This window comes from Pipra filicauda, unplaced genomic scaffold (genome assembly GCF_003945595.2).
Source record: "Pipra filicauda isolate LSUMZ 115617 unplaced genomic scaffold, ASM394559v2 scaffold976_size53845_pilon, whole genome shotgun sequence".
Lineage (NCBI taxonomy): Eukaryota > Metazoa > Chordata > Aves > Passeriformes > Pipridae > Pipra > Pipra filicauda.
The window spans coordinates 27478-53845 of record NW_024105171.1 but is presented as its reverse complement, the minus strand read 5'-3'; the positions used below and the strand labels follow the sequence as shown (position 1 = coordinate 53845).

General features: G+C 50.6%; 1 protein-coding gene across 1 annotated transcript in view; it reads left to right on the top strand.

Moving 5' to 3' along the window:
* Positions 1–789: 789 nt before the first annotated feature.
* Positions 790–26368, top strand: part of SETD2 (SET domain containing 2, histone lysine methyltransferase) — a gene marked incomplete at its 5' end in the record, with an annotated part of 31864 nt that continues 6285 nt past the window's right edge. The window contains 14 exons of the mRNA XM_039377938.1: positions 790–918; positions 1109–1232; positions 2365–2442; positions 2697–2794; positions 3968–4094; positions 5778–5912; positions 6707–6835; positions 8274–8927; positions 17453–17501; positions 17975–18155; positions 20623–21313; positions 22337–22471; positions 22594–22733; positions 23701–23812. Of these exons, the coding sequence (XP_039233872.1) occupies positions 790–918; positions 1109–1232; positions 2365–2442; positions 2697–2794; positions 3968–4094; positions 5778–5912; positions 6707–6835; positions 8274–8927; positions 17453–17501; positions 17975–18155; positions 20623–21313; positions 22337–22471; positions 22594–22733; positions 23701–23812 (2782 nt within the window). The remainder of the gene's footprint in view (positions 919–1108; positions 1233–2364; positions 2443–2696; positions 2795–3967; positions 4095–5777; positions 5913–6706; positions 6836–8273; positions 8928–17452; positions 17502–17974; positions 18156–20622; positions 21314–22336; positions 22472–22593; positions 22734–23700; positions 23813–26368) is intronic.

Here is a 26368-nt window from a genome sequence, read left to right as displayed (position 1 = left end):
GTGGTGTCCCGGAGGTGACTTGGGAATCCCTAAAATTAACCCAGAAATTCCCGGGAAGGGGCAGCGCCGGCGTGGAGTGACCTTCGGAGCCGATGCAGCGCTGCCTGGAGAAGCTGTGGCTGCCCCGTCCCTGGAGGTGTCCAAGGCCAGGCTGGACAGGGCTTGGAGCAGCCTGGGATAGTGGAAGGTGGAAATGGATGATCCTTGAGGTCCCTTCCAAGCCAAACCATTCCACGATTCCATGATTTCAGTCTTTAGATGATCTGCAGGAGCTCAGGGCTCACAATCTCCTGGATCTCCTCTTCCCAGAGACTCACCAGCCTGTGGCTGTTGTCTCCTTCTCCCTCCTGGAAGGTTTTGCTGCTCTGTGGCAGTGGAGGCTGGGAATGGGGCATTTGATGGGATTCCCTCTGGAACAAGGATTGTGACCAGCTGGGGTGGAAGGATTGGAATTCCCTGCCAGAATCCCACCCTTAGTTTTTATCTCATAGCCCAGATAGGGAATGTATTGGAGGGAGAAGTCCCAAAACATGGGGAGAAGATCCCAGTTCATCCCTTTTTGATGGTCTGATGTGGAAGTACAGCAGGATTAGCATTCCCAGTATTCCAGAAATAAATTATCTGCCTTTGAATTGACACTCACGGGGCTGTGGTTTTTATGGCCAAACACATTCCCAGGTTTCCCAATGAGTTTGTTACAATTCCCTGGGACCCGTTTCCCATCTGAGCCCTTCCTGTCGTCACTGCTGTCCCGCTGGGAATCGACTCGCTCCCGTTTCCTTCCCACAGCTCTTCCCGGTGTCCCAACGGCGACTACTGCTCCAACAGGCGCTTCCAGAAGAAGCAGCATGCGGATGTGGAGGTGATCCTCACCGAGAAGAAGGGCTGGGGGCTCCGAGCTGCCAAAGACCTGCCATCGTAAGCTCTTCCCACGGCCTTTTCCCGCTCTTTCACTCCCTCCCATAGGGAAAAAACGTGCCTTGTGGGTTCCTTCTTTCCCTGACACTGCATTTGCTGAGGCTTGTTGAGAAAATCCTCCTCCACTGGGGTTATTCCGTGTTTATTGGTGGTTTTTTCCTAAGCCAAGGGGTGTTTCTCCCTCTTGCAGCAACACCTTTGTCCTGGAATACTGCGGGGAAGTGCTGGATCACAAGGAATTCAAGGCTCGGGTGAAGGAATATGCCCGGAACAAGAACATCCACTATTATTTCATGGCCCTGAAGAATGATGAGGTGAGACAGGGATTGCTGGGCTTGGCTTTGGGAGAGTCTTCCCGGGCTTTGTGGGCAACACCAACTGCTTGGGAATGCGCGGAGCAACGTCCTGGATCCATTAGACACGTTTTCCTAAGGAAAGGAGACTTCGTGCCTTACTTTTTTTAACCCATTCCTCAGTTTTCAACCTGTTCCAACAAAATTCCAGCAGCTCAGGTGTATCCCAGGGTCCTTAGGGAGGAGAAATGGTCATTCCAAAGGAAAGGATGGATTGTGGGTCATCCCTTCCACGTGAAGGGGAGAAACTGTGTCCTTAGGAAGATGCTTCAAGCCCAACTCAACCTTCTTGGATGCCCAAGTCCACCAAGGAACCACATTTCCTTTTCCATTAAACCCCATTATATCAGGATATTTTTAGCTGGCAAAATCCCTACGGGCAGGAACGTCATTGGAATATTGATATATGGGATATTCCTAAAGATTTATCATAGTTTAAACTCTGTGGGATGTGGAGCTGCTGCCTTGGGCCCTCCCTGGATAAATAGGAATTAATCTCATATTCCACTTGTCTCTTCTTTCAGGACTTTTTTGGGTCTGAGGAGTTTGAGAATAAATGAGCTAAAAATACTCTTTTTTTCCCCCCCCTCTTTTTTCTTTACTGTTTTTTTCCTCCTTTCCCTTCTTTTTCCCTTTGTTTTTTCCTTTTTTTTTTCCCTCTTTTTTTCCCCCAAATAATCATTTTAGGGTTTGTTCTGTGTGATAATAAGGGGCACAAAGGAGGGTTTTCCTTTCTAAAAGGAACATATGGAAGTTGAGTGATCCAGGAGATGACTTTTCCCTTGGAGTACAGTGCATGTGGCAAAAAATCTTCCAGAAATCTCTTGTGCTGCATATCCAAGGATCAGGAACATTAAAAATCCAGGATTCCCATCCAACTGGAGAACTCTACCAGGAAAATTAAGAGCCATGTTCCTTTAATGCTCTTTTTTGGGGGGCATTAAATCCTAATAAAATCCTAATAAACCCCATTCTCCAACCCAAAGAAATTGCAGGAAGAGGTGATTATTCCTACGTGGGTTGTGTTTGTCGCTGTTCCGGTTCCTATTCCCGGGAATGAGCCTGTTTTCCTGGATTTCTCCTTTCTTCCCAGATAATCGACGCGACCCAGAAGGGGAACTGCTCCCGCTTCATGAACCACAGCTGTGAACCCAACTGTGAGACACAAAAGGTAAAAACCCGGAGCAAATCCAGGGGCTTCTCATTCCCACTGCCCCGTGGGAAGCGTTTTTCCTTCGTGTCTGTGTATTTTGGGATTTTTCCTTGGAGTCACTGAGGTGAAAACCGCGTTTGAAACGGGGAAGTCGCCCGGTCACGGAGCGAGTTTGAAATCCAGTGATGCTGTTCCAGGGGTTAGTCCGGTCAGTTGGAGGCAAATCCCGGTTTTTGTCACGTAATAACTCTTGGATCTTGCTTTTTCCACAGTGGACTGTGAACGGGCAGCTCCGGGTTGGATTTTTCACCACCAAACTGGTGCCGTCGGGCTCGGAGCTGACCTTCGATTACCAGTTCCAGAGATACGGGTGCGTCCCTGCTCCGGGGGATTTCCTGCAGAATTCCCTTCCCTGCTTCTTCCTCTGGCTAATTATTAATCAGCGAAGCTCCAGACTTCGCAATATTCCTTAATAATTCCTCTTTTCCCCCTCCCATCCCTGTTTTATGACTTTGAAATCCCTGAGGAGCTGTAAAAGCCTCCCAGGTGACACATCCCGTTTTCCTGGCCTGGGATTTGGATCCCTTGGCTAAACATGAGCCTACAATTCCTATCTTACTGTTTTTCCAGTTGTATGGTGGAGTAGAACTTAAGGATCACCCTTCCTTTTCCCTCTGGATCCTTCTTCAGGCTCCTCCTGGAAGCAGGAGAATCAGAAAGGAATTTTTAATTGCATTTTAAAATGATTCCTCCTTCCTGGAAGATCCTGGAGTTGAACTTTCCTGGTTCTTTCTTCTTGTGCTGTTCCTCCAGTGGATTCTGCACATTCTCCCAAGGAATTATGGAATATAGTTTGAAGTGGGTGATATTTCAAGTAGGAGTTACAGAGGTTTGGGGAAAATGTCCTGAAGATAAGAGAATTTATTAGATTTACAATTATAATTATTATATTAAGTTATATGGAATATTTTAATATATAAATGATATACATTTATATATCGATTTATCTAATTAATTTAATTTTATTTATAATTATTATATTTATTCTCCATGGCTGTACATCCATGTAAAAAAAAAATTCCATGTGAATTTTGCTGTTTCCTTGAATCCTCAGCTCATTCTTTAGTCTCTGTTTTGTATGGTTTTGAGCTATAAAATAAGAGAAATGAGCTATAAAACGCTGTAAAATGCAAGCCTTTCCTAGTGGATATATAATCCTGATTATATATTCCTTAGGAGAAGGAATATATTGATTTCCATGTGGGATAAGAAGCTTTCAGACCCACCAGCTCCACCTTTTCCTTTCTGGTTCTTGGATCTTGGCCTGGAAGTGCCCCAGGCTTTGTTTTCCAGCTGAAACAACACGGGATCATGGGAGTTCTGTAAGGAATAAAGGCTGGATTTGAATATCCAGTGCCCTGAAAGGCTTTTCCATGCAGGGACATTCCCATTTCTCCTGAGGATGCTCTGAAAACCGGGTGGAAAACTGGCTGGGGGTGGAATTGAGCTGGGATTAAACTGAGTTTTGTGTCCCCTCCCCCAGCAAAGAGGCTCAGAAATGTTTCTGTGGCTCCTCCAACTGCCGGGGGTACCTGGGAGGGGAGAACAGGGTGAGCATCCGAGCGGCCGGAGGGAAGATGAAGAAGGAGCGCTCCCGGAAAAAGGACTCGGTGAGTCTGCTGCTCCCAGGAATCCTGGAGCTCGGGAAAACCCTCCGGGATCACGAAATCCAGGCTGGCAAGGCCATTCCTAAACTGTGTCCCCAAGTGCCACGTCCACAGAGCTGTTCAATCCCACCAGGAATGGCGGCGCCGCCACCACTGGACAACCCTTTCCATGAAGGAATTTTCCCGATATCCAACTTAAACCTCCCCTGGTGCAGCCTGAGGCTGTTTCCTCTCGTCCTATCGCCTGTTCCCTGGGAAAACAGGACTCCTGAGGACCTCAGGGGTCAGGCTTTTCCACGGATGTGTCATCAAAGGTTGGACTTGATGCTCTTGGAGGTCTTTTCCAACTCTATGGATTTTGTTTCACGAGGTCCCTCAATAGTTGGGGCTTTTCTTGGATCTTTAGTTAAATCCATATTTTCTTTCACTCTGTTATTTATCCCAAAGCTCCACCCAAGAGGGGCTTCCACAGGTCCAGTATCTGCTCATCCATAACTAAAATCCACTAAATTCCACGTGGCTTTAAAAATTTGGTTTGTTTTCCATGATTTTTTAACCATCGGTGAAAGATGAACAATCTTGGCCTCAAGATTCAGGACATTCCCTGAAATTTGGCAGCTGGGAGGACACGGAGTTTTCCTGTTTCCAGGTGGAATTTGAGTCTCCCAATTCCTTTGGCTTAAAGGCAATGCATGGAATTGCAGGGATGGGTTCCCATAATGTGGAAAAACTGTGGAGAATCCAGAGCAAAGCACTGAAAAGGAGTTTTTTTTGGGTGAAAACTCCTGAAAGAACCTGCAGAGGCTCTTTTTTAATTCTTCCAAGTTGTAATTATTCTCTTCTTGAAGAAATAAGCCCCTATTCCTATAGATAAGATTTATTCCCATTTTTTTTGGGAGAAACTCTGTTTAAAAAAGGCAGGTTTTTTGTTTACTGAATCAGGGAGTGAGGGAAGCCAAGAAATAATTTATAAATTTAAATTTATTATTATTATTACTATTACTATTATTATTATTATTATTAGTAGTAGTATATTTTACATTTATAAATACATAACTACAACATATAACTATAATATGTAAATATAACATATAAATGTAATATAAAATAAATATAGAATTAAATAAATATTATTATGCATTGTTATATAAATATAAGGTCTTTTAAAACACTGATTAGGGGCTAAATAACAAAGGTTGTCCACATGGAAAGGAGTTTTCCTCTGATTCTGAAGATCATAAGTCATTTATAGTTTATCTGTAAATTAATATAGGTTTATAAAGAATGTATACAATTAATAGAGGTTATAAAGAAGTAAATTTGATCTGCAATTAAAGGTAGTTTATAAAAAATTGATACAATTCCTAAAGGTTATAAAGAAGTAAATTTGATCTGCAATTAAGGATAATTCGTAAAGAATAATTTATACAGTTCACAAAGGTTATAAAAAGTAAATTTGATCTGTGATTAAGGATAATTTCTCAGTGCACGTTTGTTTTCCTGCCTAAAAAGAGAAACACATTTTTGGGAGCGTTTTGGTGCAACCACCTGGAATTTCCTCCAGGCAGCGTTGGATTTATAGAGCTAAAAAGTGCCACTCCCTAGGGAAGCTGGAATCTGGAGTCAGGAATTCCATCCCCTGGGGTGGGACGAGGCCTGAGGGGTGTTTTCCTTTGCCTGGGGCAGGTGGACGGGGAGCTGGAGGCGCTGCTGGAGAACGGGGAAGGGCTGTCCGACAAAAACCAGGTGCTCAGCTTGTCCCGGCTCATGGTCCGGATCGAAACCCTGGAGCAGAAACTCACCTGCCTCAAACTCATCCAGGTGAGGAGCAGCCCTGGGAAGGGGAGGGATCCGTGTCCTGTTAAAGCCACATCCTCAGAGGGGGAGGGGGAATGTGGGAGGAGGGACCCGCCCTTGTTCCGGCATCCCAAGCTCGGCCGAGCAGCTCCACGCTCCGTTATCCTTGAGTTTATTCCCCAGATAATGGTTATGGTGCTCCTGCTGTTGTGTTCCTGCTCCAAATCCAGCAGTTTTGGCCACTTAAATTAGGCTGGTCCTGCTCAGGTGCCGAGTTCTGGCTCTGCCCTGGGTTCCATACTCCCCGTGGAGCAGTTTGCCGTGTTATCCCATGGAAGGGATTTTTCCCTGGGAGTCTCTGAGCATTCCCATGGACTCTCTCTAACCTTGGCTCCTCCAGAACATGTGCTCCCACTCCTGCCTGAAGGCCCTCCTGGAGGAGCAGCCCTGGGAAGGGGAGGGATCCGTGTCCTGTTAAAGCCACATCCTCAGAGGAGCAGGGGGAAGGTGGGAGGAGGGTCTTGCCCTTGTTCCGGCATCCCAAGCTCGTCCGAGTGGCTCCACACTCTGTTATCCTGAAGTTTTATTCCCCAGTCCACCAGTGATGGTTATAATGCTCCTGCTGTTGTGTTCCTGTTCCAAATCCAGCAGTTTTGGCCACTTAAATTAGGCTGGACCTGCCCGGGTGCCGAGTTCTGGCTCTGCCCTGGGTTCCATACTCCCCATGGAGCAGTTTGCCGTGTTATCCCATGGAAGGGATTTTTCCCTGGGAGTCTCTGGGCATTCCCATGGCCTCTCTCTAACTTTGGCTCCTCCAGAACACGCACTCCCAGTCCTGCCTGAAGTCGTTCCTGGAGTGCCACGGCCTGTCCCTGCTCTGGATCTGGATGACGGAGCTGGGCGATGGCAGAGGCAGCACCGCCAACAACCTGAAGCTGCAGCTGGAGGTCGGTAATTCCATGGGATTTGGAGCTTTCATAGAACCACTGAGGTGGGAAAAGGCCTTTAAGATCGAGTCCAACCCTCCCCCAGCACGGCCAAGGCCACCACTGACCCATGTCCCCCAGTGCCACATCCACAGGGCTGTTAAATCCCTCCAGGAATGGGGACTCCAGCTGGGCCAGGGCTGGACAGCCCTTTCCGTGAAGGTTTTTAGCAGCTCAGAATCACCAGGATTTTCTTTTCCTTTTGTTTTTTGAAATGCAAATTTGTACCGAGTGTTCATGGAAACAGACTCAGGTACCTCAGAACTCCAGCCCTGGAACTTCTGCCCTGAGGCAGATCCTTAATTAATGGAAGGAATTTGCTCCTGTGGTTTTCTTAGATTCCTGAGTTGGATTTCATAAGCCAGACTTAAAGACTGTTGCTGCTTATTCCCTGTGCTTTATTTCCTTTATATCCCTGTGCCAAAGCACAGGCAATTTGAGGTATTGATGGAACTGGAATGTTTCTGTTTTCCATAAGAAATTTGGGATTGTATGGCAAGAAACACCTGCAAGTTCCTTTCTTAAAGCTGATTCTACAAGAAGGTTCTGGGCAGTTTGGACGGGGCTTGGAGCAATCCAGGACAGTGCAATGTATCCATGCCCATGCAGGGGGTGGGACTGGATGAGCTTTAAGGTCCCTTCCAGCCCAAACCATTCTGAGTCTGTGACTGCTGTGATTTCTTTTTTTGGGATAGGTGGGACCCACCCCAACTTCAGGCGTTGAAACTTGCTCCGAGGTCACGGTGTTCAGCTTTGGTGGGATTTTGTGGGTTGGATGTATTCCTTTAAAATCCAGGTCATTGTTGCCCAGAGAAGCTGTGGCTGCCCCATCCCTGGAAGGTTGCAAAAGCCTTCCAAGGTCACAGAGCCCACCCTGTGCCCCATCCCCACCATGTCCCCCAGTCCAGAGCACTGAGTGCCACGACCAGGCCTTCCTGGGACACCTCCAGGGCTGGGCACTCCAAACCTCCCTGGGCAGCCCCTGCCAAGGCCTGACCACCCTTTCCAGCGAGAAATTCTTCTGAAATCCCCTACCTATGGCCTATGACCATCACTGGTTAGATTAGATGGGGTATTTAGATTTTGGATTGGATATTAGCACCATATTCTTCCCTGTGAGGGTGGTGAGAGACTGGAATTAATTTCCCAGAGGAGCTGTGGCTGCCCCATCCCTGGAAGTGTCCAAGGCCAGGCTGGACAGGTCTTGGAATAACCTGGGCCAGTGGAAGGTTCCATCTAGGGGTTGGAATGAGATGAGCCCTAAGATCCATCCAACCCAAACCATGCTGGGGTTCTGTGATAATCTCGGTCAGTTCTTGAGAAAAGGAAATAACTCCAGGTTGGACAGAGCTTTAAATCCCGACGGTTTTAACGAGGTCCCGCTTGCCTTTGCCGTTAGATCATGAAGACCCTGGAGCTGCTGCCCATCCCTACCAAGAACATGCTGGAGGAGAGCAAGGTGCTGCCCATCATCCAGCGCTGGGCTCAGACCAAGACGGCGGTGCCGCAGCTCAGCGAGGGCGACGGCTACTCCAGCGAGAACACGTCCCGCGCCCACACCCCCCTCAACACCCCCGACATCGGCGCCAAGCAGAGCTCCGAGGGGGACGCCGACACCCCCAAGAAGCTGGTGTTCCGCAGGCTGAAGATCATCAGCGAGAACAGCATGGACAGCGCCATCTCGGACACCACCAGCGAACTGGAAGGCAAGGAGGGCAAGGAAGACCTGGACCAGCTGGAGGGAACGCCCGTGGAGGCGCCGGAGGAGCAGCAACAGCAGCAGCAGCAGCAGCAGGAGGTCAAAGCCGCCGCGGACGTGCCCGTGGAGAGCAGCAAAGCCCAGCCTGTGGAGCTGGAGGCTGAGCCCGAAGCCGAGGCCAAGGAGAGCAACGGGGCGAAGCTGGAGGAGCCCATGGCCATGGAGACGCCGTCCCAGGATGAGGAGGAGGGCGTGTCCGACGTGGAGAGCGAGAGGAGCCAGGAGCAAACGGATAAAATCGTGGATGTGAGCGACTTGGCCACCAGGCTGCTCGACAGCTGGAAGGAGCTCAAGGTAAGAGGCACCTCCGGCTCCAACTTGCTGAGAAAAACGTGGAGTTGTGGTGGTTTGGTGCAAATGGGGTGAATTTTATGTCTTTTGGTAGTTGTTTGACAACTAAAATTGCCTTTTCTACACAAAAAGTGCTTTCTATGTAGATCCTCTGGTTGCTCAGTGTGTGACTTGGAGTAGAATTCCAGGTGTTGGATGCTGGAATCAGGAGATAGTTTGGTTTGGGAACACAAAGATGGTTATCCTGTTGTTTGTTAGGCTGTTCAGGGAAAGGGCAGCTCTGAGGGATTGAGATTCCCTTCTCATCCCATCGGGAAAAGAGGCTGGAGATAGCGCCATGAGCATTTTGGGTGGAAGTGGGCAAATCCCTCAATGTCGAAGTAAATTGATGGACTGTCTGCTCCTAAATTCCATCCCTAGAAGTGTCCAAGGCCAGGTTGGAGCAACCTGGGCTAGTGGAAGGTGTCCCTGCCCATGGCAGGGGGTGGAACAAGATGATTCTTAAGGTCCCCCCCAATCTTTGAACCATTCCAGGATTCTCTGAATTCCATGATCTGAACATTCTCGGCATTTCTTGTCCTCTTAACATCTGCTTTCCATCTGCATTCTGGAACCTCCAGAAGTGGGTCTCTTGGCCACGTTGCATTCCCTTGAAGGCCGTGCTGGGGGGTTGCAGTTGGTGTTTGGATCAGGGAAATGCCCGGATTTGGGGTGTTATTTGAGACCTGAGCAGTTTCATTCCCATCAAAGTCTTCCTTGAGCAGAAAGTTCTTAAGAGAAGGGCTTGGTGGCTCCTCTGGAATCGTGTCCCTGTCCTGGAGGTGGCCAACTTGGCCACTTGATCTTCAGCCAACAGCTTTTAGGGTGAGGTTCCAGTAATGGTTTTAAATTAAAAGATGAGGGATTTAGTTTAGGTGGGATATGGGGAAGGAATTCTTGGCTGTGAGGGCGGGGAGGGACTGGAATGGATTTCCCAGAGAAGCTGTGGCTGCCCCATCCCTGGAAGTGTCCAAGGCCAGGTTGGAGCAACCTGGGCTAGTGGAAGGTGTCCCTGCCCATGGCAGGGGGTGGCACTGGATGATCCTTAAGTTCCCTTCCATCTCAAACCATTCCATGGCTCTATGGACCCAAGTTGCCACTCAAAGCTTCCCTCATTTCCTGGGTTTCTTCAGACCTTTGGAAACTCTCCACTCATCTGCTGCTTCTGTAGGATTATATCCCATATATTATCTTAAATTCCTTATATCCAAGAGCATGAGGAGTGGGAACCTCTTTAATGAGCATAAAAACAGTGGTTGCTGAGGATCCAGCAGGAATCCAAGGTGCTGCCGCGCTTCCGTCATCGGGTGGGCTCGGGACAGGCCTTGGAGGGTCTCCTGCCCTTCTCTTAATCAACCATCAGCCCAGCTTTAATTATTGGCAGGAGTTTAAAGCGTCAAATGAGGCATCACAGAGCTAAAGAGTCCATTTACCCCTCGAGTTTGATAATGAGCATTGATTCAAAGAGGTTAATTAAAAATAACGGGCGTTAATTGCGCAGTGCAGACGGAGGAGGCCTCAGGAGCTCTGAGCTCCTGGACCTCTGCTTGGGAGCCACAAATATCAGGATTTATAAATGGGGGAGACTTAAGGGAAATTTTACCTTAATCTGAATTTTCCAGAAGAATCAGAGACTCTTGAACATTTTGAGAGCCATCATTTGGGCCCTGAATGTCAGTGGGGGAAGAAGGGAGACAACTCAAATATGTTTCTCTAGAGAAGTTGGGTTGTGCTTTGGTTCTTTCCCCCCTCTTTTTTCCCAAGTGGATCATTTCCCAGATTTTAATTTGTAGGCTCTTGATATTGATGTGGTTTTCTCATCAAAGCGACGCTGTCAGGTTGAATTTATGGAGGAACTGGAAAAAAGTCCTTTTCCATCCGTTGCCAAGGGAGTTGTTGCGGTTGGAAAAGACCTCCAAGGTCAACAAGTCCAACCTGTTTTAGAGTTAAGTCAGGCCCACTCAGACTTGTTTTGGGCATCCAGACTCAGTGTTTGGAACCAGCACGGAAAAACTGCTGGAAACCACTAACAAAATGTGGGAAGTATCACAAAATTCCTTCAAAATGTTGGTTTGAAACCAAGTTGAACCTGATGGTTAAACCCCAAGATTTGGGTTTTCTCTCGACCTTGGGGAAACTCAGCCTTGGTGTCTGCAGAGCTTTGCTGGAGGCCAGGATTGGGCTGTGGAATCCCGACACATTCCCAGTTTTAAATGTGGATTCCCATCCTCTCTGTGTGTTTAATTAATTCGGGTCATTGCAGTGATGGTCTGGTTGTTGGGATGGGGTTGGATCTCATGAGCTTGTGTAATCCCAGCAAATCCATCCCAAAAAAACCCGCAGAATCCTGACCTGGGGTTGTGACAACTCGTTTCTCTCCCGTAAAACACTCGTAGGGAATCTGTGAGCTGGGAATTTATTGTGTCCTGGATTTTTTCGTGGCTCTAAGAGTTAACTGCTTCTGTCCAACACTCACCTGATGAGACCCAGGTGCCAATGTCTAAAAGACAAGCCCAGGCTGGAAGCACTTTAGGTGGAACGGGGATGGATAACTCACCCCCAGGTGCCTTTTCCAGCACATCCAAGCTTTTTAAAAGCTGGTTTTCCTGGAGTGGTGGAACATCTGCCGTTGGCTGGGGCGGGGTGGGGGGATCTGAAACGTCCTCTCCAGTCTTGCTGATGATCCCCTTGTAATTTCCACCGTTTCCATCCAGCTTCTCAGGGCAGCCTGGAGCTCCCCATGTGTCTCCTTTCCTCAACTCCGTGTGGAAGAAGGGAGAGGCCATAGCGTGAAGAACCGGGAAGATGGTTGGGAAGCTGGCTGATGCATGGCAGTGTGATAGGTGCCAGGAGGACAGAGGTGGTTAACTCGGGGATGCCGACGTTATTTTGGTGCGTCCATTGCCGGCAATGGACGTCGCTCCGGGAAAATCCCGACTCCTGGCATGAAAGGATTAAGTGAGCTCTTTTTTTCTCTACCTCTACACACAGGACTTGTAAGTCCTTCCAGGGCTCCAGCACTCCCTAGTGAGGAGTGTTGGCCGTTCCCACACACCCGGCACGACACACACTGACATTCCCGGCGGGATGAGTTTCCAGCCCGGGCTCGTGGGCGCCGTTCCCGCTGTCCAGGGAAGCGCCGCACGGCTTCTCCCAGGCTCAAAACTCACTCCCAGTGGGGCACAACCCGGTGAGGGCACAGGTGGTGGTTCAACGTGGTTCTTCCAGGTCCCTTAGCCCGCTCCAGCCGGAGGATTGCGCTCAGGTAAGGCTCCAGGGGCCGATCCGTGCGGACACATCCATGGTGGAGGTGACACGTGGCCACCAGACCTGGTGCTCCACCCTCTTGGAATCACCAGAACAAGCCGTAGGACCAAGCCTGGGGAGGTTCTCTCAACATCCTTTTGAGGGCTGAGGTTTGAGCAGTTGAGGTTGAGGGACAGGAGGACACGTTTGGGCTCTGCCTCAGGTGGGACAGAGCTTTGGGAATCTTCTCCCACCCCTGAGGGGGCAGAGGAGGCCCCTCACCTGCTGGGAAGGGGCAGGGAGGAGTTGTGGATCAGAGGATCCACAGCCCCTGTCCTTAGGAGGTGGAGAAGGTCTTGATTTTAGGAAAAATCTTGTGGAAGAGCCACCCTTGGGTGCAGAAGGTCTCAGTTGGACACTTTGGCCTCGTGTTTCGCAGTGACTTGGAGGTTGAGGCCGAGTTGTTACCCTGACTCTGGCCAGGGTGGGCTTTCTCTGTGCCATGGAAACACCCATCTGAGGGCTTAAGAATCGTGGGATCAAGGAATTGTTAAGGCTGGAAAAGCCCTCTTGGACCATCAAGTCCAACTGTCCCCCAGCACTGCCAAGGCCACCACTGACCCGTGTCCTCAAGTGCCACATCCACAGGGCTTTGAAATCCCTCCAGGGCTGGGGATTCCAGCCTGTGCCAGGGCTGGACAACCTTCTTCCACGAAGGAATCTTCCCAATATCCAACCTGAATCTCCCCCGGAGGCCGTTTTAGTCTGGAAATGGACAACAGGGTTTGGGTGGTCCAGGCCAGCCAAGATCCATCTTCCCCTGAGATGCTCTTCCCAAGTCACATCCTGACTTCTCTTGGTAGGACAGTCCTGTGAAGCTCCTCTTGCCCATCCTCTTCCCAGTGAAGCCATCCCGCGGTTCCTGGCTTTGTCTCCGGCACGCACATCCCGTGTTTTAATTGGGAATCTTACAATTCGTTGTGACTTAGAGCAAGAAATAGTTTGGGAGAACAATGGGACTGGGGAGCGGCCAGGCCGTTGTTTGTGGTGGGGTTCTTTGGCCTCCAAGCAGGGATCTCGTGGCATTAAGTCCTTCCTCTTGCTCTCCTCCATCCCTTGGGATTCTGCTGGAGCTGCAGAGGAAAGAGAGGAGAGGAGCAGGAGGGAGAAAGGGAAGGAAGAGGATCCAGCCTGGAAGGGGATGGATTCGGTCACGTGATGTTCCTTCAAAAGTCAAGAGAAGTTCATAGAATCATGGGATGGAATCATGGAATCCTTAAGATTGGAAAAGATCTCTAGGATCATTAACTCCAGCCGTTAAGTCAGGGATAACTGGCAGCTGAGGGACAGAGTTGTGGAGAAGGTTCCATGGAGGCACAACTTCCTTTCCTTCCGCTGCATCCGTTGAGTCTTGAGTCCATCCTGCCGCTCTTTTCCCTTTCCCAACCCGAGGGTGGTTTGTCCCTGCAGCTGGAGAGCCCAAATCCCTCTTCCCTCCTCCTTTTGTTCCTGCCAGACTCGTGTCACTTCGCTTTCTGCCTCTCATTTTCCGTGCAGTCCCTTCAAAGCCGTGCTGGAATCTCGGGAGCCATTTGGAGCCCGTTAGGATTGATTTAGGAGCCGGGCAGCTCCGAGCCAGCAGCTTCCGTTTCCAAAAATAAAACAGGCTTTTCTTGGGAGTTTCCCCGGCCTGGCTTGACCAGCATCTGGTTTTCATGGAGCAATCCTGACATATTCCCGTGTTTATTGCTGGTTCAAAGCCTCTGCTGTTCTGTCTTCCCAGACGGACACTGGAGGCTCCGGAGCCGTTGGGTGAAGCTGGAATTGCTCCCCAACAGGACAGAGCTCGCTCCCTGCTCGTAATTCTCTTGGATTTTGGGCTTCCTGGACCTTGGTTGGGACTGGCCAGTTTGTTGGGATGGATCCTGGAATGGGTTCCCCCAATGTCCTGGTGAACCTAAAGCGACGCGTGGCAGGAGCGGCAGTTCCATGATTCCCAATTCCACTTACTCAAGTGGTCCTTCTCCTCCTCCTATTCCCACTGACCCTTTTCCCAGTAGTTTCCCATTCCCCATCCTGCTATTTACTGGGACAAATCCTTTTTAGGAGCTGGGAAGGCTAGTGTAGTTTCTCTTCCCTCCGTTCCGTTGTCCTCCATCATCTCGTGGTTGGTGGCTCCTCATCACCCCTTTCCTCCTGGGAACAGCACTTGGGAGGCCCCAGGGAGGTTTTCATGGATATGCTGCTCTGGGAGTGACTTTTTTGGGGGGGGTGATGTGGGACAGAGAGAAAAAAAATAAAGGAACCCCTTTGCTGGGGGAGGATTTTGGGGCTTCAGAACCTGCCCCTGTGGTCACCTCCTTCCCACAGGAGGGGAAATAATCCCTGGCATCCAGAGCTCTGGAATTATATGGAAAAATAAGAATAAATAGATATATTATGGCTGGATGGGGCTTGGAGCAACCTGGGCTGGTGGAAGGTGTCCCTGCCCATGGCAGGGGGTGGAACTGGATGAGCTTTAAGGTTCTTTCCAACTCAACCCATTCCATGATTCCACAATTTGGTATATAATTTTATATATAATTTAATATATAATTAATAAATATATAATTTTAGGCTCCTCCTGCATCTCTTCCCACCCCAAACACAGAGCTGCTCCCTCATTTCTCTGCATTTCATTAAAAAACACCCCTGCATTCGGGGTCCTTTAATCCATAGCAAACGTGCAAATAAATAAGAACAACCAGAAAAAAGCTTTTTTTACACCATTTAAAAGCCTTTCATCTTTGGAGATGCTTCAAACCTCACGTGGGGCTTTTGAGGCTCCACAGAAAAGCAAAAAATCCTTTTTATGAAACAAAAATCTTGGCCAAAATCCCTTTTTTTTTTTTAACATTCAGCAGCACTTTTGAAGTGGTTTTGCCTCATGAACAAACTGCAATGGGGTTTTTTTATCCTTTCTTTTATTTCACTCAAGGAAAATGGAATTTCTTAGCCCTTGGGGGGGTGGATTTTTCCCTAAAAAAGTGGGAATCTCAAAGCTGGGGTGTCATTAAATCCATTGCTGGGGGTGGACACGTTGTTGATGAGCCCAGTGGAGACCCCAGGTAATTAATTCCCCAAAAATCAAGGAATTTAAAAAAAACAGAGTATTATATAAAATCTGGAAGTCAAGTTGAGGTAAAGCTTTAAACACCCAACTAGGAGCAGATTTCACCCCTCAGGAACAGTTTATTCCATATTTTTCCCCTCTTCTGCCTCATCCATGCCCCAAATTAAAGGATATTTTAGGCAAGGTCCCTAAATCCTTCCCTGGCAAAGCTGGAATCTCAGGACACCACACCAAACACCTTATTTTTAGAACACTGAGCTTCACTTTTAGGATTTAATGGTGGTTTTTCGGGGTGCAGCTGCTGCTCCCTCAGGGATCCTCCACATTTTCTCCCTCGGATTGTTCGGGGTTGATTTGTTTGGGTTGAATTCCTTTTCCCTGCTGGTTCATCATGTTCTGCCTCAAATAACTGGGAATTCTTGGGAATTGCTGTATTCCTTCAGGAAAGGAACAAAGCAAGGCTTTGGTAAAAGCTGGAATTGAACAAAAATGAGCTTTTTGGTCCAAGCTCCCAGTCCTTGGAGAGTCACTAATGCTGTGAAAACTCAGGATACAGATTGTGGGATCACGAGGATCACTAAGAAAATGGGATTTACACCGTGAGTGCCAGAATATTCCAATGAAAAATCCAGCTGAGCATGGAAAGGTGCTGATAAAACTCATTTCTTGGTTCTAGGGGGACACAGTTGGTTAAAATGACATTAGAATAGTTGTTCCTGTGTAATCCAGTGGGGTTTAATGAGGATGTTAAACCTGGACCTTAGGGAGGTTTTAATCCTCATTCCTGACTCTTCTTCCCTTTTTTAGAATCCCAGAATGGTTTGAGTTGGAAGGGACCTTAAGGATCATCCAGTGCCACCCCCTGCCATGGGCAGGGACACCTTCCACTAGCCCAGGTTGCTCCAAGCCCTGTCCAGCCTGGCCTTGGACACTTCCAGGGATCCAGGGGCAGCCACAGCTTCTCTGGGAAATCTATTCCCGTCCTCCCCACCCTCACACTCAGGAATTCCTTCCCAATATCCCATCTATCCCTGCCCTCTGGCAGTGGGAAGCCATTCCCTGTGTGCTGTCCCTCCATCCCTTGTCCCCAGTCCCTCTCCAGCTCTCCTGGAGCCCCTTCAGGCCCTGCCAGGGGCTCTCAGCTCTCCCTGGAGCCTTCTCTTCTCCAGGGGAACCCCCCCAGCTCTCCCAGCCTGACTCCAGAGCAGAGGGGCTCCAGCCCTGGCAGCAGCTCCGGGGCCTCCTCTGGACTCTCTCCAGCAGCTCCACGTCCTTCCCATGTTGAGGACCCTGGAGCTGGAAGAGCAGAGGGTGTGGAATTTGCTGCTGTGCAAAGAGTGGTGGGTGTTGGTGTCTGATCTCAGCAGCTCCAGCAGGAGCTTGGTCCAAGGGGTTACTCAGAGCTGGGAGTTTTCCTCCCATGGGACACACTGGATATGGGGAACATCATGAGATCGTGGTGGACCCCGTCCCAGCGAGGAGGGAACTGGGAGAAGCCCGGGGATGCTCCATGGGAGAAGGGTGAGCAGATGACAAAACCACCAGCACCGTGTCTCTCTCCAAGCTGATGAACCAGAACCGTGGAATATCTCCATTGGAATGGTCCCAGAGGGATCATGGAGTACCACAAGAGGAGCTGGTGACAGACCCTCATGTCACCACGATGTGGTTTGGGGACAGTGTCCAGCTCAGGGCCCAGGTCTCTGTGGGAACACCAGGGCTGGCAAATAAGAGGCAGAAAAGCACAATTTTGTACCTGAACAGGAGCTTTTTTAGTTGGAAAAATCATTTCTTTGCTGTTCCAGCAGAGCTGCAAGTCCAGGGCTTTGTATTCCGTGGTGGGATGTGACCAGTGTGGGTCCTGCAGCTCCTCATGGAGCTCTTGTTCCAAAATTCCACCTGAATCCATCAAACATCAGGCACTGAGCAGAGGAAACACAGAGGAAAAGAGGAAATATATAGAAAGCACCTGGCTAATTTGCCTAAAATGAGAACTTTCCTTCCAGAGACACTTTTTTGTGATGGTTTCTCATAAATTCAGGGTTTATGTGATGATTTCTGTAGCTCTGTAGATATTTGGGTTGCTTTTGGGGGTAGCTGGAGCCTGACCCTGCTTGTGGCTTTCCCACAGGAGGTGTATCGCATCCCAAAGAAGAGCCAGGCGGAGAAGGAGAGCAGTGGTACGTCCTCCCCTCTTCCCATCGCTCTGCTCCCAGGAAACCACTTCATTTTCCCAGGTTGGGGTGTCCAGGGATGCTCTGCCTTCATAACTCAGCATTCCTGCTCCTCGGAGTCATCTGAGCAGGGGCCGGTGGGATGTGGAGCCCTGAGGGGGGTGTGGGACAACCAGAAACGTGGGATCACTGGGGTTGGAAAAGCCCTCCAGGACCATCAAATCCAACATTCCCCAGCATGGCCAAGGCCACCCCAAACCGTGTCCCCAAGTGCCACATCCACAGGGCTTCTAAATCCCACCAGGGGTGGGGACTCCAGCCTGTGCCAGGGCTGAACAACCCTTTCCAGGAGGGAATTGTCCCCAGTATCCAACCTAAACCTCTGCCGGCACAACCTGAGGCCTCTTCCTCAGGAGAGGGGAGCTGTTAATATTCAGAACTACAAAAATTCCCTCTTTCTCCCTGTTTTTTCCCAACAGCTGACCGTGGGAGGGATCCAGCCGGGCTCCGGGATCAGACCCCTACTCCCAAGAACCCCCCCCTGAGCCGGGAGCGGGATCCCGAGTGGCAGAGCCAGAGCAAGGAGAGGAAGCGCCGCAGGGACTCGCTGTCCCCTCCGCCCTCGGGCTACGAGCGCGGCACGAAGAGGCCGGAGGACAGGTGAGTGGGCTGGCAGGGATCTGTCCTATTCCCCGGTGAAATCTCCTGGAAAAATGATCCTGGTGATCTTTGAAGTCACCCAGGGCTGGGGAAGGGAATTTTCTCCTGGAGGAATCCTGTGTGCGATTCGTTCCCTGACCGGAGTTGGGTGGTTCCTCGGAGTTTGATGGCCTTTCCCTCTGGGATAACCTACACCTTCATCTCCAGGCATGGTTTGGGAATGAGGGCTGGGTGACCAGGGAAGCTGTGCCAGCTCTGGCACGGAAATTAGGGATCATGGCATGGGTTGGGTTGGAAGGGATCTTACAGATCTCCCAGTGCCGCCCCCTGCCACGGGCAGGGACACCTTCCACTGCCCCAGGTGGCTCCAAACCTCATCCAACCTGGCTATGAACCTTTCCAGGGATGGGGAATCCAGGAATTCCAGGGTGTAGCTCTCTTAATGCTAAGAGGTCTTCTGAGCCCTTTGAAATCCATTCCCTTCTCCTCCTCCACCTCTTCCCAGTATTCTGAGCTTGGAACAAGCCCTGCCTGTACAGGAGGGAGCAATGCCCAGGCCAGGCAGGAGTTCTAGCACCAAAAACTTCCTTGATCGAGGGATTATTCCCTGAATATTCCTGTGAGGACAACAATCCAGGCAGGTGTGATCCCACCAGGCTGGTGCTGTGTCTCCTTCCCTTGGGAATGGTGGCACCACTCCATGGCTGAGAAGGCGACTTGTGATTAAGAGAAGGAAAACATTCCATGTCTTGCAGGTCAGAGAGACTTGAGATCATGTTCCAGGCAGGAAAAATCCCGTGGAATTTCCTTTAAAGAAGTTCAGTTTTCTGCTGTCCCTGTTCAGTTGGATCCAAAGGCACTCAGTAATTAGGGAACAATCGGTGCCGAGTCAGCCAGACCAGGGAACTTCGCTCCTCACGTGGAGCTGTGCTGGGAGAGTTGGAAACATCTGGATAGAAAACAAAGAGGGAAATCTATACCCCTGGAATGAGGCATTGGCAGGGAGGAAACACACTGGGAAGTAAATAAATAATGGATTTTTTGGGTTGTTTTAACAGAACAAGTGGGTTTTTTGGGGGAGGAGTTGCCTGTTCTGGCTCTTCCTTGTGTGTGTCCGTGAGCAGTGAAGGACCAACATCCTTCTCTGGGAATGTTCTCCCCACTCTGACCATCCCACTTTGTTATCCCAAGGATTTAATGAGGAAAAATAACACAGGAGGTGGAGAGAGGAACATTAAACCCTCGGTTTTCTCCTCGGCTGCTCCTCCTCTAAACATTCCAGGCGGTGCCAGGAAAGACTTTAATTATGGAAATCAAACCCTTCACGTCAATGAGGTTCAGATTAGTGGATCCTGGGAATGCCAGGAAGCAGCTTAAGTGGATCTGTTGGTAGCAACGTGCTTTTGATATGGAAATGGATCACAGGATATGTGGAGAACATCCCGGATGCTTTGGAGAATCCCTCATATTAAGGCTGCAGAGCATTTTTCCCTGTAATCCCTTTTTTGCCGCACTTGGAACGTCTCAGAATCGCCACCTTTGATCTGAAACTTTCCTCGGCTGAGCTTTGATCAAAGTCCTTCGGCCTTTTTTTTTTTTTTTTCCCTCACTTCTTTAATTCCTTGGAAAAATCCCTCCAGCTGCTCCGTGTTTTGGGATGAAAACTCTGAAAGAATTAAAAAAAATCCATCCACACTGTTAATTATTGAAGCTGAAGTGGTCTGGGAATGAGCAGAACTCCAAACAGGAATGTGCTGCTTGTGATTCCCTTGTTCTTTGTCCTGTCTGCAGCTGTCAAGTGGGAAGAATTCCTTCCCAATATCCCATCTAACCCTGCCCTCTGGCAGTGGGAAGCCATTCCCTGTGTCCTGTCCCTCCATCCCTTGTCCCCAGTCCCTCTCCAGCTCTCCTGGAGCCCCTTTAGGCACTGGAAAGTGGGAGTTCCTCAGGTAGGAAGAATGGGATGCTGACCCAGTGCTGGAATTTGGGAGTGGAGATGCCATAGTTTGAGCTGCTCCTTCTGTTTGGGAGCCTCTCCCAAGCTCCTTGTTGGCCCTGCTTTGGGAAAAAATGCCAGAGGTTCTTCTGCTTCTGCCCTTTCCTTGGGCTCTCTTGGCTCTGGAGGTGTTCCCTCCCTCTCCCAGTGCTGCCTACAGCTCCTCCAGACAATTCCTATGACATCTTTGCCTCTCCAGCAGCCCCAGACTGGAGTTGCTCAGTCCATTGGAATCACATCCTGGGCCCTGGCTCCTTCCTCGTGGATGAGCAGGACCAGTGGGTGTTTCTCCTGAGTTCCCACAGTTGGTCAAACAGCTGGAAAAAAAGGAGTGTTTTTAAGAATTGCTGCTGCTGCTGTTGGGCGTTCCAGGTTTTCCCGGTGGTTTTTCCTGGTCCTTTTTCTGCGGGGTCCTTGGACCTGCAGCTTCCCGAGGTCTCCCAAGCCCTTTCCCTCTCCCTTCTCTCCCAGGTATGACACGCCGGCGTCCTCCAAGAAGAAGGTGCGTCCCAAGGACCGCAACAAGCTCTCCACGGAGGAGCGCCGGAAGCTCTTCGAGCAGGAGGTGGCCCAGCGGGAGGCCCAGAAACAGCAGCAGCAGCTCCAAAACCTGGGAATGGCGTCCCCGCTCCCCTACGACTCCATGGGCTACGGGACCCCCCACCACAGCTTCCTGGGGTACCCCCCCGGCTACCCCATGCAGGCCTACGTGGACCCCAGCAACCCCAACGCCGGCAAGGTGCTGCTGCCCACGCCCTCCATGGACTCCATGTGCTCTCCGGCGGGATACGAGCACTCCCAGACTCTGGTGGGGCACGCGGTGGAGCCGGCCCTGGGCGCGGCGGCGCAGCCGGTGCCGGTGGTGCAGCACGTGGCCGCCGCCGCCGCCGCCGTGGAGGTGCCGCCGCCGCAGTACGTGGCGCCGGGCGAGGCCGTGGTGCACCCCGAGCCCAACGTGGCCGTGCTGCCGGTGGCGGCGCCGGGGGCCGTGCAGGGCCAGGGCTACGGCCCCGTGTGGGAGTCGGGCCAGCAGGCCGTGGCCGTGCAGCAGCCCTACTCCCCCGCCCAGTCCCAGCCCACCATCTACTACCAGGGCCAGACCTGCCAGACCGTCTACGGCGTCACCTCGCCCTACTCGCAGACCACCCCGCCCATCGTCCAGGTAAACTCCCGGGGGGACGCGGAACGCGGGGAAAACACGGGGCTGACTCGCTCTTTGCGACTTCTCTTAATGTGGGAGCATCTACTTGGCTCTTCTCAGGGAGCTTCCCACCCAAAAATAGGAGAAAAGCACATTTTGGCGTGTTTGCTGACTACAAACGCCGTGAATTAGAGAATCGTGGAATCGTGGAGTGGTTTGGGTTGGAAGGACCTTAAGGATCATCCAGTCCCACCCCCTGCGATGGGCAGGGACACCTCCCACTGTCCCAGCTTGCTCCAGGAGGGAACCCTGTCCAACCTGACCCTGGACACCTCCAGGGATGGGGGATATTGAAAAATTCCAGAGATGGGGGGTATTGAACAATTCCAGGGATGAGGGGTATTGGACACCTCCAGGGACAAGGGATATTGGACACTTCCAGGGATGGGGGTATCAAACAATTCCAGGGATGGGGGATATTGAACAATTCCAGGGATGGGGGGTATCAAACAATTCCAGGGATGGGGGATATTGGACACTTCAGGGGTGGGAGATATTGAACATCTCCAGGGGGATATTGGGCACCTCCAGAGATGATGATTCCATAGTTGTTGGGGCCAGGCAGGAATTTGCAGCTTCCAGAAATGTTTTATATTTTATACCCTGTTTATAAAAGTGATATTGGTTTTTTGGCCGTTGAAGGGCTGTGTTTTGGGAAGAGCTTCCACTGCCACTGAGTAAAGCAGGAAAACGTGGAGGTGTGAGCTCGGCTTCCGTTGGCTTTTGGAAGCAGGTCTGGAGCTACCATCTTAAAGCAGATTATAAGGATAATATTGGGAAGGAGTTCTTGGCTGTGAGGGTGGACAGGGACTGGAACAGATTTCCCAGAGAAGCTGTGGTTGCCCCTGGATCCCTGGAAGTGTCCCCGGCCAGGTTGGACGGGGCTTGGAGCCACCTGGGATGGTGGAGCTGCTCTGTGTCCTCCAGCGAAGGGGTTTTTTTTGGGAGAAGCAGCTGAGCGTGATTCCCTGTGCTCCGTTGCAGAGTTATGCCCAGCCAGGTCTCCAGTACATCCAGGGCCAGCAGATCTACACGGCTCATCCCCAGGGAGTCATTGTCCAGCCCCCCCCAGCCGTGACCACCATCGTGGCGGCCGGGCAGCCCCAGCCCATCCAGCAGGTGAGCTCTGCTGCATCCCAGCTGTTCTCCCGTGGGATAAAGAGCCGTCAGGACCCCTCTGACCTCTCTCATGAACCCTCACATCCTTCTCTTCCCCCCTTCTGTCCTATTCCTGTTTCCAGCCAGAGCTTGTGGTGACCAACAACCTCCTGGACCTGCCTCCACCTTCTCCTCCGAAGCCCAAGACCATCGTCCTCCCTCCCAACTGGAAAACGGCCCGAGATCCCGAGGGGAAGATCTACTACTACCATGTGGTCACCAGGTGAGTGTGGGGATCACCCACATACATCCCCAAATTCCGCATCCACATGGATGTTAAATCCCTCCTGGAATGTGGATGCCATCGGTGCCCCGGGACAACCCTTTCCATGAGGAGTTTTTCCCAGTGTCCAATCTAAACCACCTCTGGCACAGCTTGAGGCTGTTCCCTCTTGTCCTGTCGCTTGTTTTTTGGGAGAAGAGCCCAACCCCCACCCCTGGAGCAGGAAATACAACTTTCCCAGTGTTTTCCCCACACTTTTGGGATTAGTTTGGGAAGTTACCAAGGCGTTGGATCAATCCCTATGAACTTATGTAAAATTATAAGGAATTTCAGATTTTTAAAAGGATTTTTTACATTTCCAAATCCATTTGAGGTGTGTATGGAGATCCACCTCTCTAAAGGGAAAAGCTGGAATATTTTCTTCCGTGTCTGGAGTGTTCTGATGCCGGTTCTTGTTGCCACACGTTTCTCTGCATCCATTAATCTTTTCCACCTCCATTCCGGATCTCTGAGACACCCACAGCAGAGCAGGAGGCCTTCAAACACTCGGAATAACAATCACTCCAGCAGGAATTAGTGATTTGTCCACGGTTTGGAAGTCTTGGGATGAGATGAGGAGACCCAACGGAGCTTGGCTGCTCCCGTGGCCGTACCTTCCCCGGGGTCTCCGTTGGGATGTTCCCACCTTTCCATGCCATGAATTTCATCCCGGGGATGAACATCCCTCGATCCCACAGTGTCACCAGTGATAGGAAACAGCGCAAATTCCCTTTTTTTAAGTTCTTCCTGCTGGGTTTTAACCTTCTCCAACTTGGAAACCTTCAAACTCCTCATGAAGAGCAAGACAAGGCCGAGATCTCCGGCGGGTGGTGGGGTCCGGGTGTCCCACTGGATGGGACAATCGAGGAGCAGGTCCCAGGTACTTTCAGGGGGTGACAATGGTCTCTGTGTGTCCTCCTCCCTCCAGGCAAACCCAGTGGGATCCTCCGACGTGGGACAGCCCCGGGGACGACGCCGGCCTGGAGCACGAGGCCGAGATGGACCTGGGGACCCCCACGTACGACGAGAACCCCATGAAGGTGAGGAGACACTGCCCTGGGATGGAGCTCAGGATGGGGGGTCCAGACGGATTTGGGAGGTGACAGGGACAGGAGTGACCTCAGATCTGTCCTAATGCTCTCAGTGCTCGGCTCTTCTGGTGCAATTCCCTGTGGGATGTTCTTCCCTGGATTCCAACCCCCTGTGGGCAGCTGACCTTATGATCTCCAAAAAAAGGGGGAATGAGTGGGAGCAATGTTGAAATAGGACAAACTAAGGATGTAACTTAGAAACCCTTTTGATACCTTTCTGATTCCCTGAAAAACAGAGATCCATGGAAACAGAGATCCTCACCGCTGCTCCGGTGCTCCCACAGCTGGGAGGGATTTTCCTGGAGGAAAATCCCATCCTGGGACACCCAGGAACATCCCGTTCAGCTGCTGTCACCTTTCCATGTGCTGCCAGGATCCCAAGGGTTAATCCCATTCCCGGAGTGCCTCCGAGTACTTCCTGGCCAGTTCACTCCAAGGAAATTACTGGCAAATATTTGTCTCCCTGTAAAAAAGTTAATTAGAAAATGAGCTCAGACCTGGAATTTGCTGCTCAGCCAAGGGGTTGTTGCTTCCAGAAAAGCCTTTCCAAGGTTTTAGTTTTCCCCTGGATCAGTGTCCCATGTACCCTGTGCCATTCCCTGCGGATCTGGGATCTTGTGCTTCTTTGGGTTGCAAATATTGTAGGAGGATATTGGGATTTCTCAAGGGAATGTTAATTTTAGGCTTTAGCTGAGGTTTTATTAAACTGGAATAGCTGGAAAACGCATCCCTATGGAGGGACGAGCTGGAGCTTGGTGGTGTGGAGCAGCCTGGAGATATTTGGGAACATCCCTGTGGTGAGAACAAGGTGCTGAGGAGAAGGTCGGGCTCTTCTGAGCGAGGGAACAGAGCTGTGCTGCTGCTTCCCAGCCTGGGAGTCATCTCCCTATGGAATTTTGAGGGTCTCGGTGCTTCCTGTGAGCAAGGAAAGGTGCTTCCGTAAATGTGGCTTTTGTCCCATGAATGGTGGCTTTTATCCCATAAATTGGGATAAAAAGGAGCTGAGGACTGGGGTGACGATCCAAGGGCTTCACTTTGGGACAGACATGAGTTGGCTGCTCCTTCCAGGTTTTGCTGCTCACTCAAACCCCCAAATCCCAATTTTTAGGTGCAGGAATTCCCTAAATCCATCAATCCCTCATTCCTAAAGGTGACCTCCTGGTGAGGTGATTCCTACTCCTTCCAGAGCTTTAAATCCTTTTCTTCTGGGTCAGGAGAGCCAGAAGGTCGGGTTTTTCCTGGCATTGAATTCCCATGGTCATAGCTCCCGCCTCCCACCACATTCCTTGGATTTTTTTTGCCCTCCTCCCCACCCCACACCTTTTCCAAGAGGGATTAAACCCAGCGGCATCGTGGCTCCAGCCAACAGCTGCTGCTGCTATTCCTGGTGTTCCCTTTCCATGGGGGATGATTTTGATGGAAAGGCACAAGAGGTGTGGGAAGCCCCCAGCACCATTTCCCTTTAAAGCACGTTTTAAATCCCGTTTTTCCCCTTGGAAAAGGGGTTTTGTGAGGGAGTGGCCCGGCAGAGCGCTCGGGAATGCTGGCACTGACAGCGGGCTGGATGCCGAAGGTTTTCCATCCTTTTAGCCTGGATTTGTGGCAGGATGTGTTTGTGGCCCTGCTGGTTGGTTCTCCATGGGAAAGTCGGTGTCAGTGGAGCAGATCCCAGTTGCCAGAGGAGACAATCCCAGTCAGGCTCCTCCAGAATTCCCCACACATTTGGCTTCTTGATGCCATTCCTGGTTTTCCCCCAAGAGCATCTTTGTGGCTTTTCCATCCCCGTCTCCTCCAGAGGCTGATAAATAGGGACACCACCATTCTGGGGGCTTTTCCGGGGTTAGTTTTCCTGGTGGGCAGCACATCTTTGGATTATGGGAATGCTTTGGAGGGGCAGCAGAGAAAGCCCTTGTTCAGGGGGTTTTAATATTAAAATAAAGGTGAATTTTAGCCTAAAATGAGGAGAAATTCCCTAAGGAGAACTTGGTGCCTTTGCACGAGGAGGAGCTTGGAAAGGGAGTTTCTATTTCCCCTCCTCATCTTTCCCTGCAAATTTTGGCACAGATTTTTCCCCCCATCCCACATGGAGAAGGGGGAGAAAGGTTTAGAGGGTGGAGAAGGTTTTGGGGGAGGAGAAGGATTTGGGGGTGGAGAAGGGGATGGAGAAGGATTTAAAGGTGGAGAAGAGATTGGTGATGGAGAAAGATTTGGGGATGGAAAAGAATTTGGGGGTGGGGAAGGATTTGGAGCTGGAGAAGGGGATAGTGAAGGATTGGGGGATGAAGGTTCTGGTGATGGAGAAGGGTTCAATGGAGAAGGGATTGGGGGTGGAGAAGAGTTTGGTCATGGAGAAGGATTTGGGGGTGGAGAAGGGTTTCATGGTGGAGAAGGATTTGGGGGTGGAAAAAAGGGTTTGAGGTTTAAGGGAGAAGGGTTTGAGGATGGAGAAGGATTTGGGGGTGAAGAAGGATTTGTTGGGGGAGAAGGGTTTGGTGGAGAAGGGAT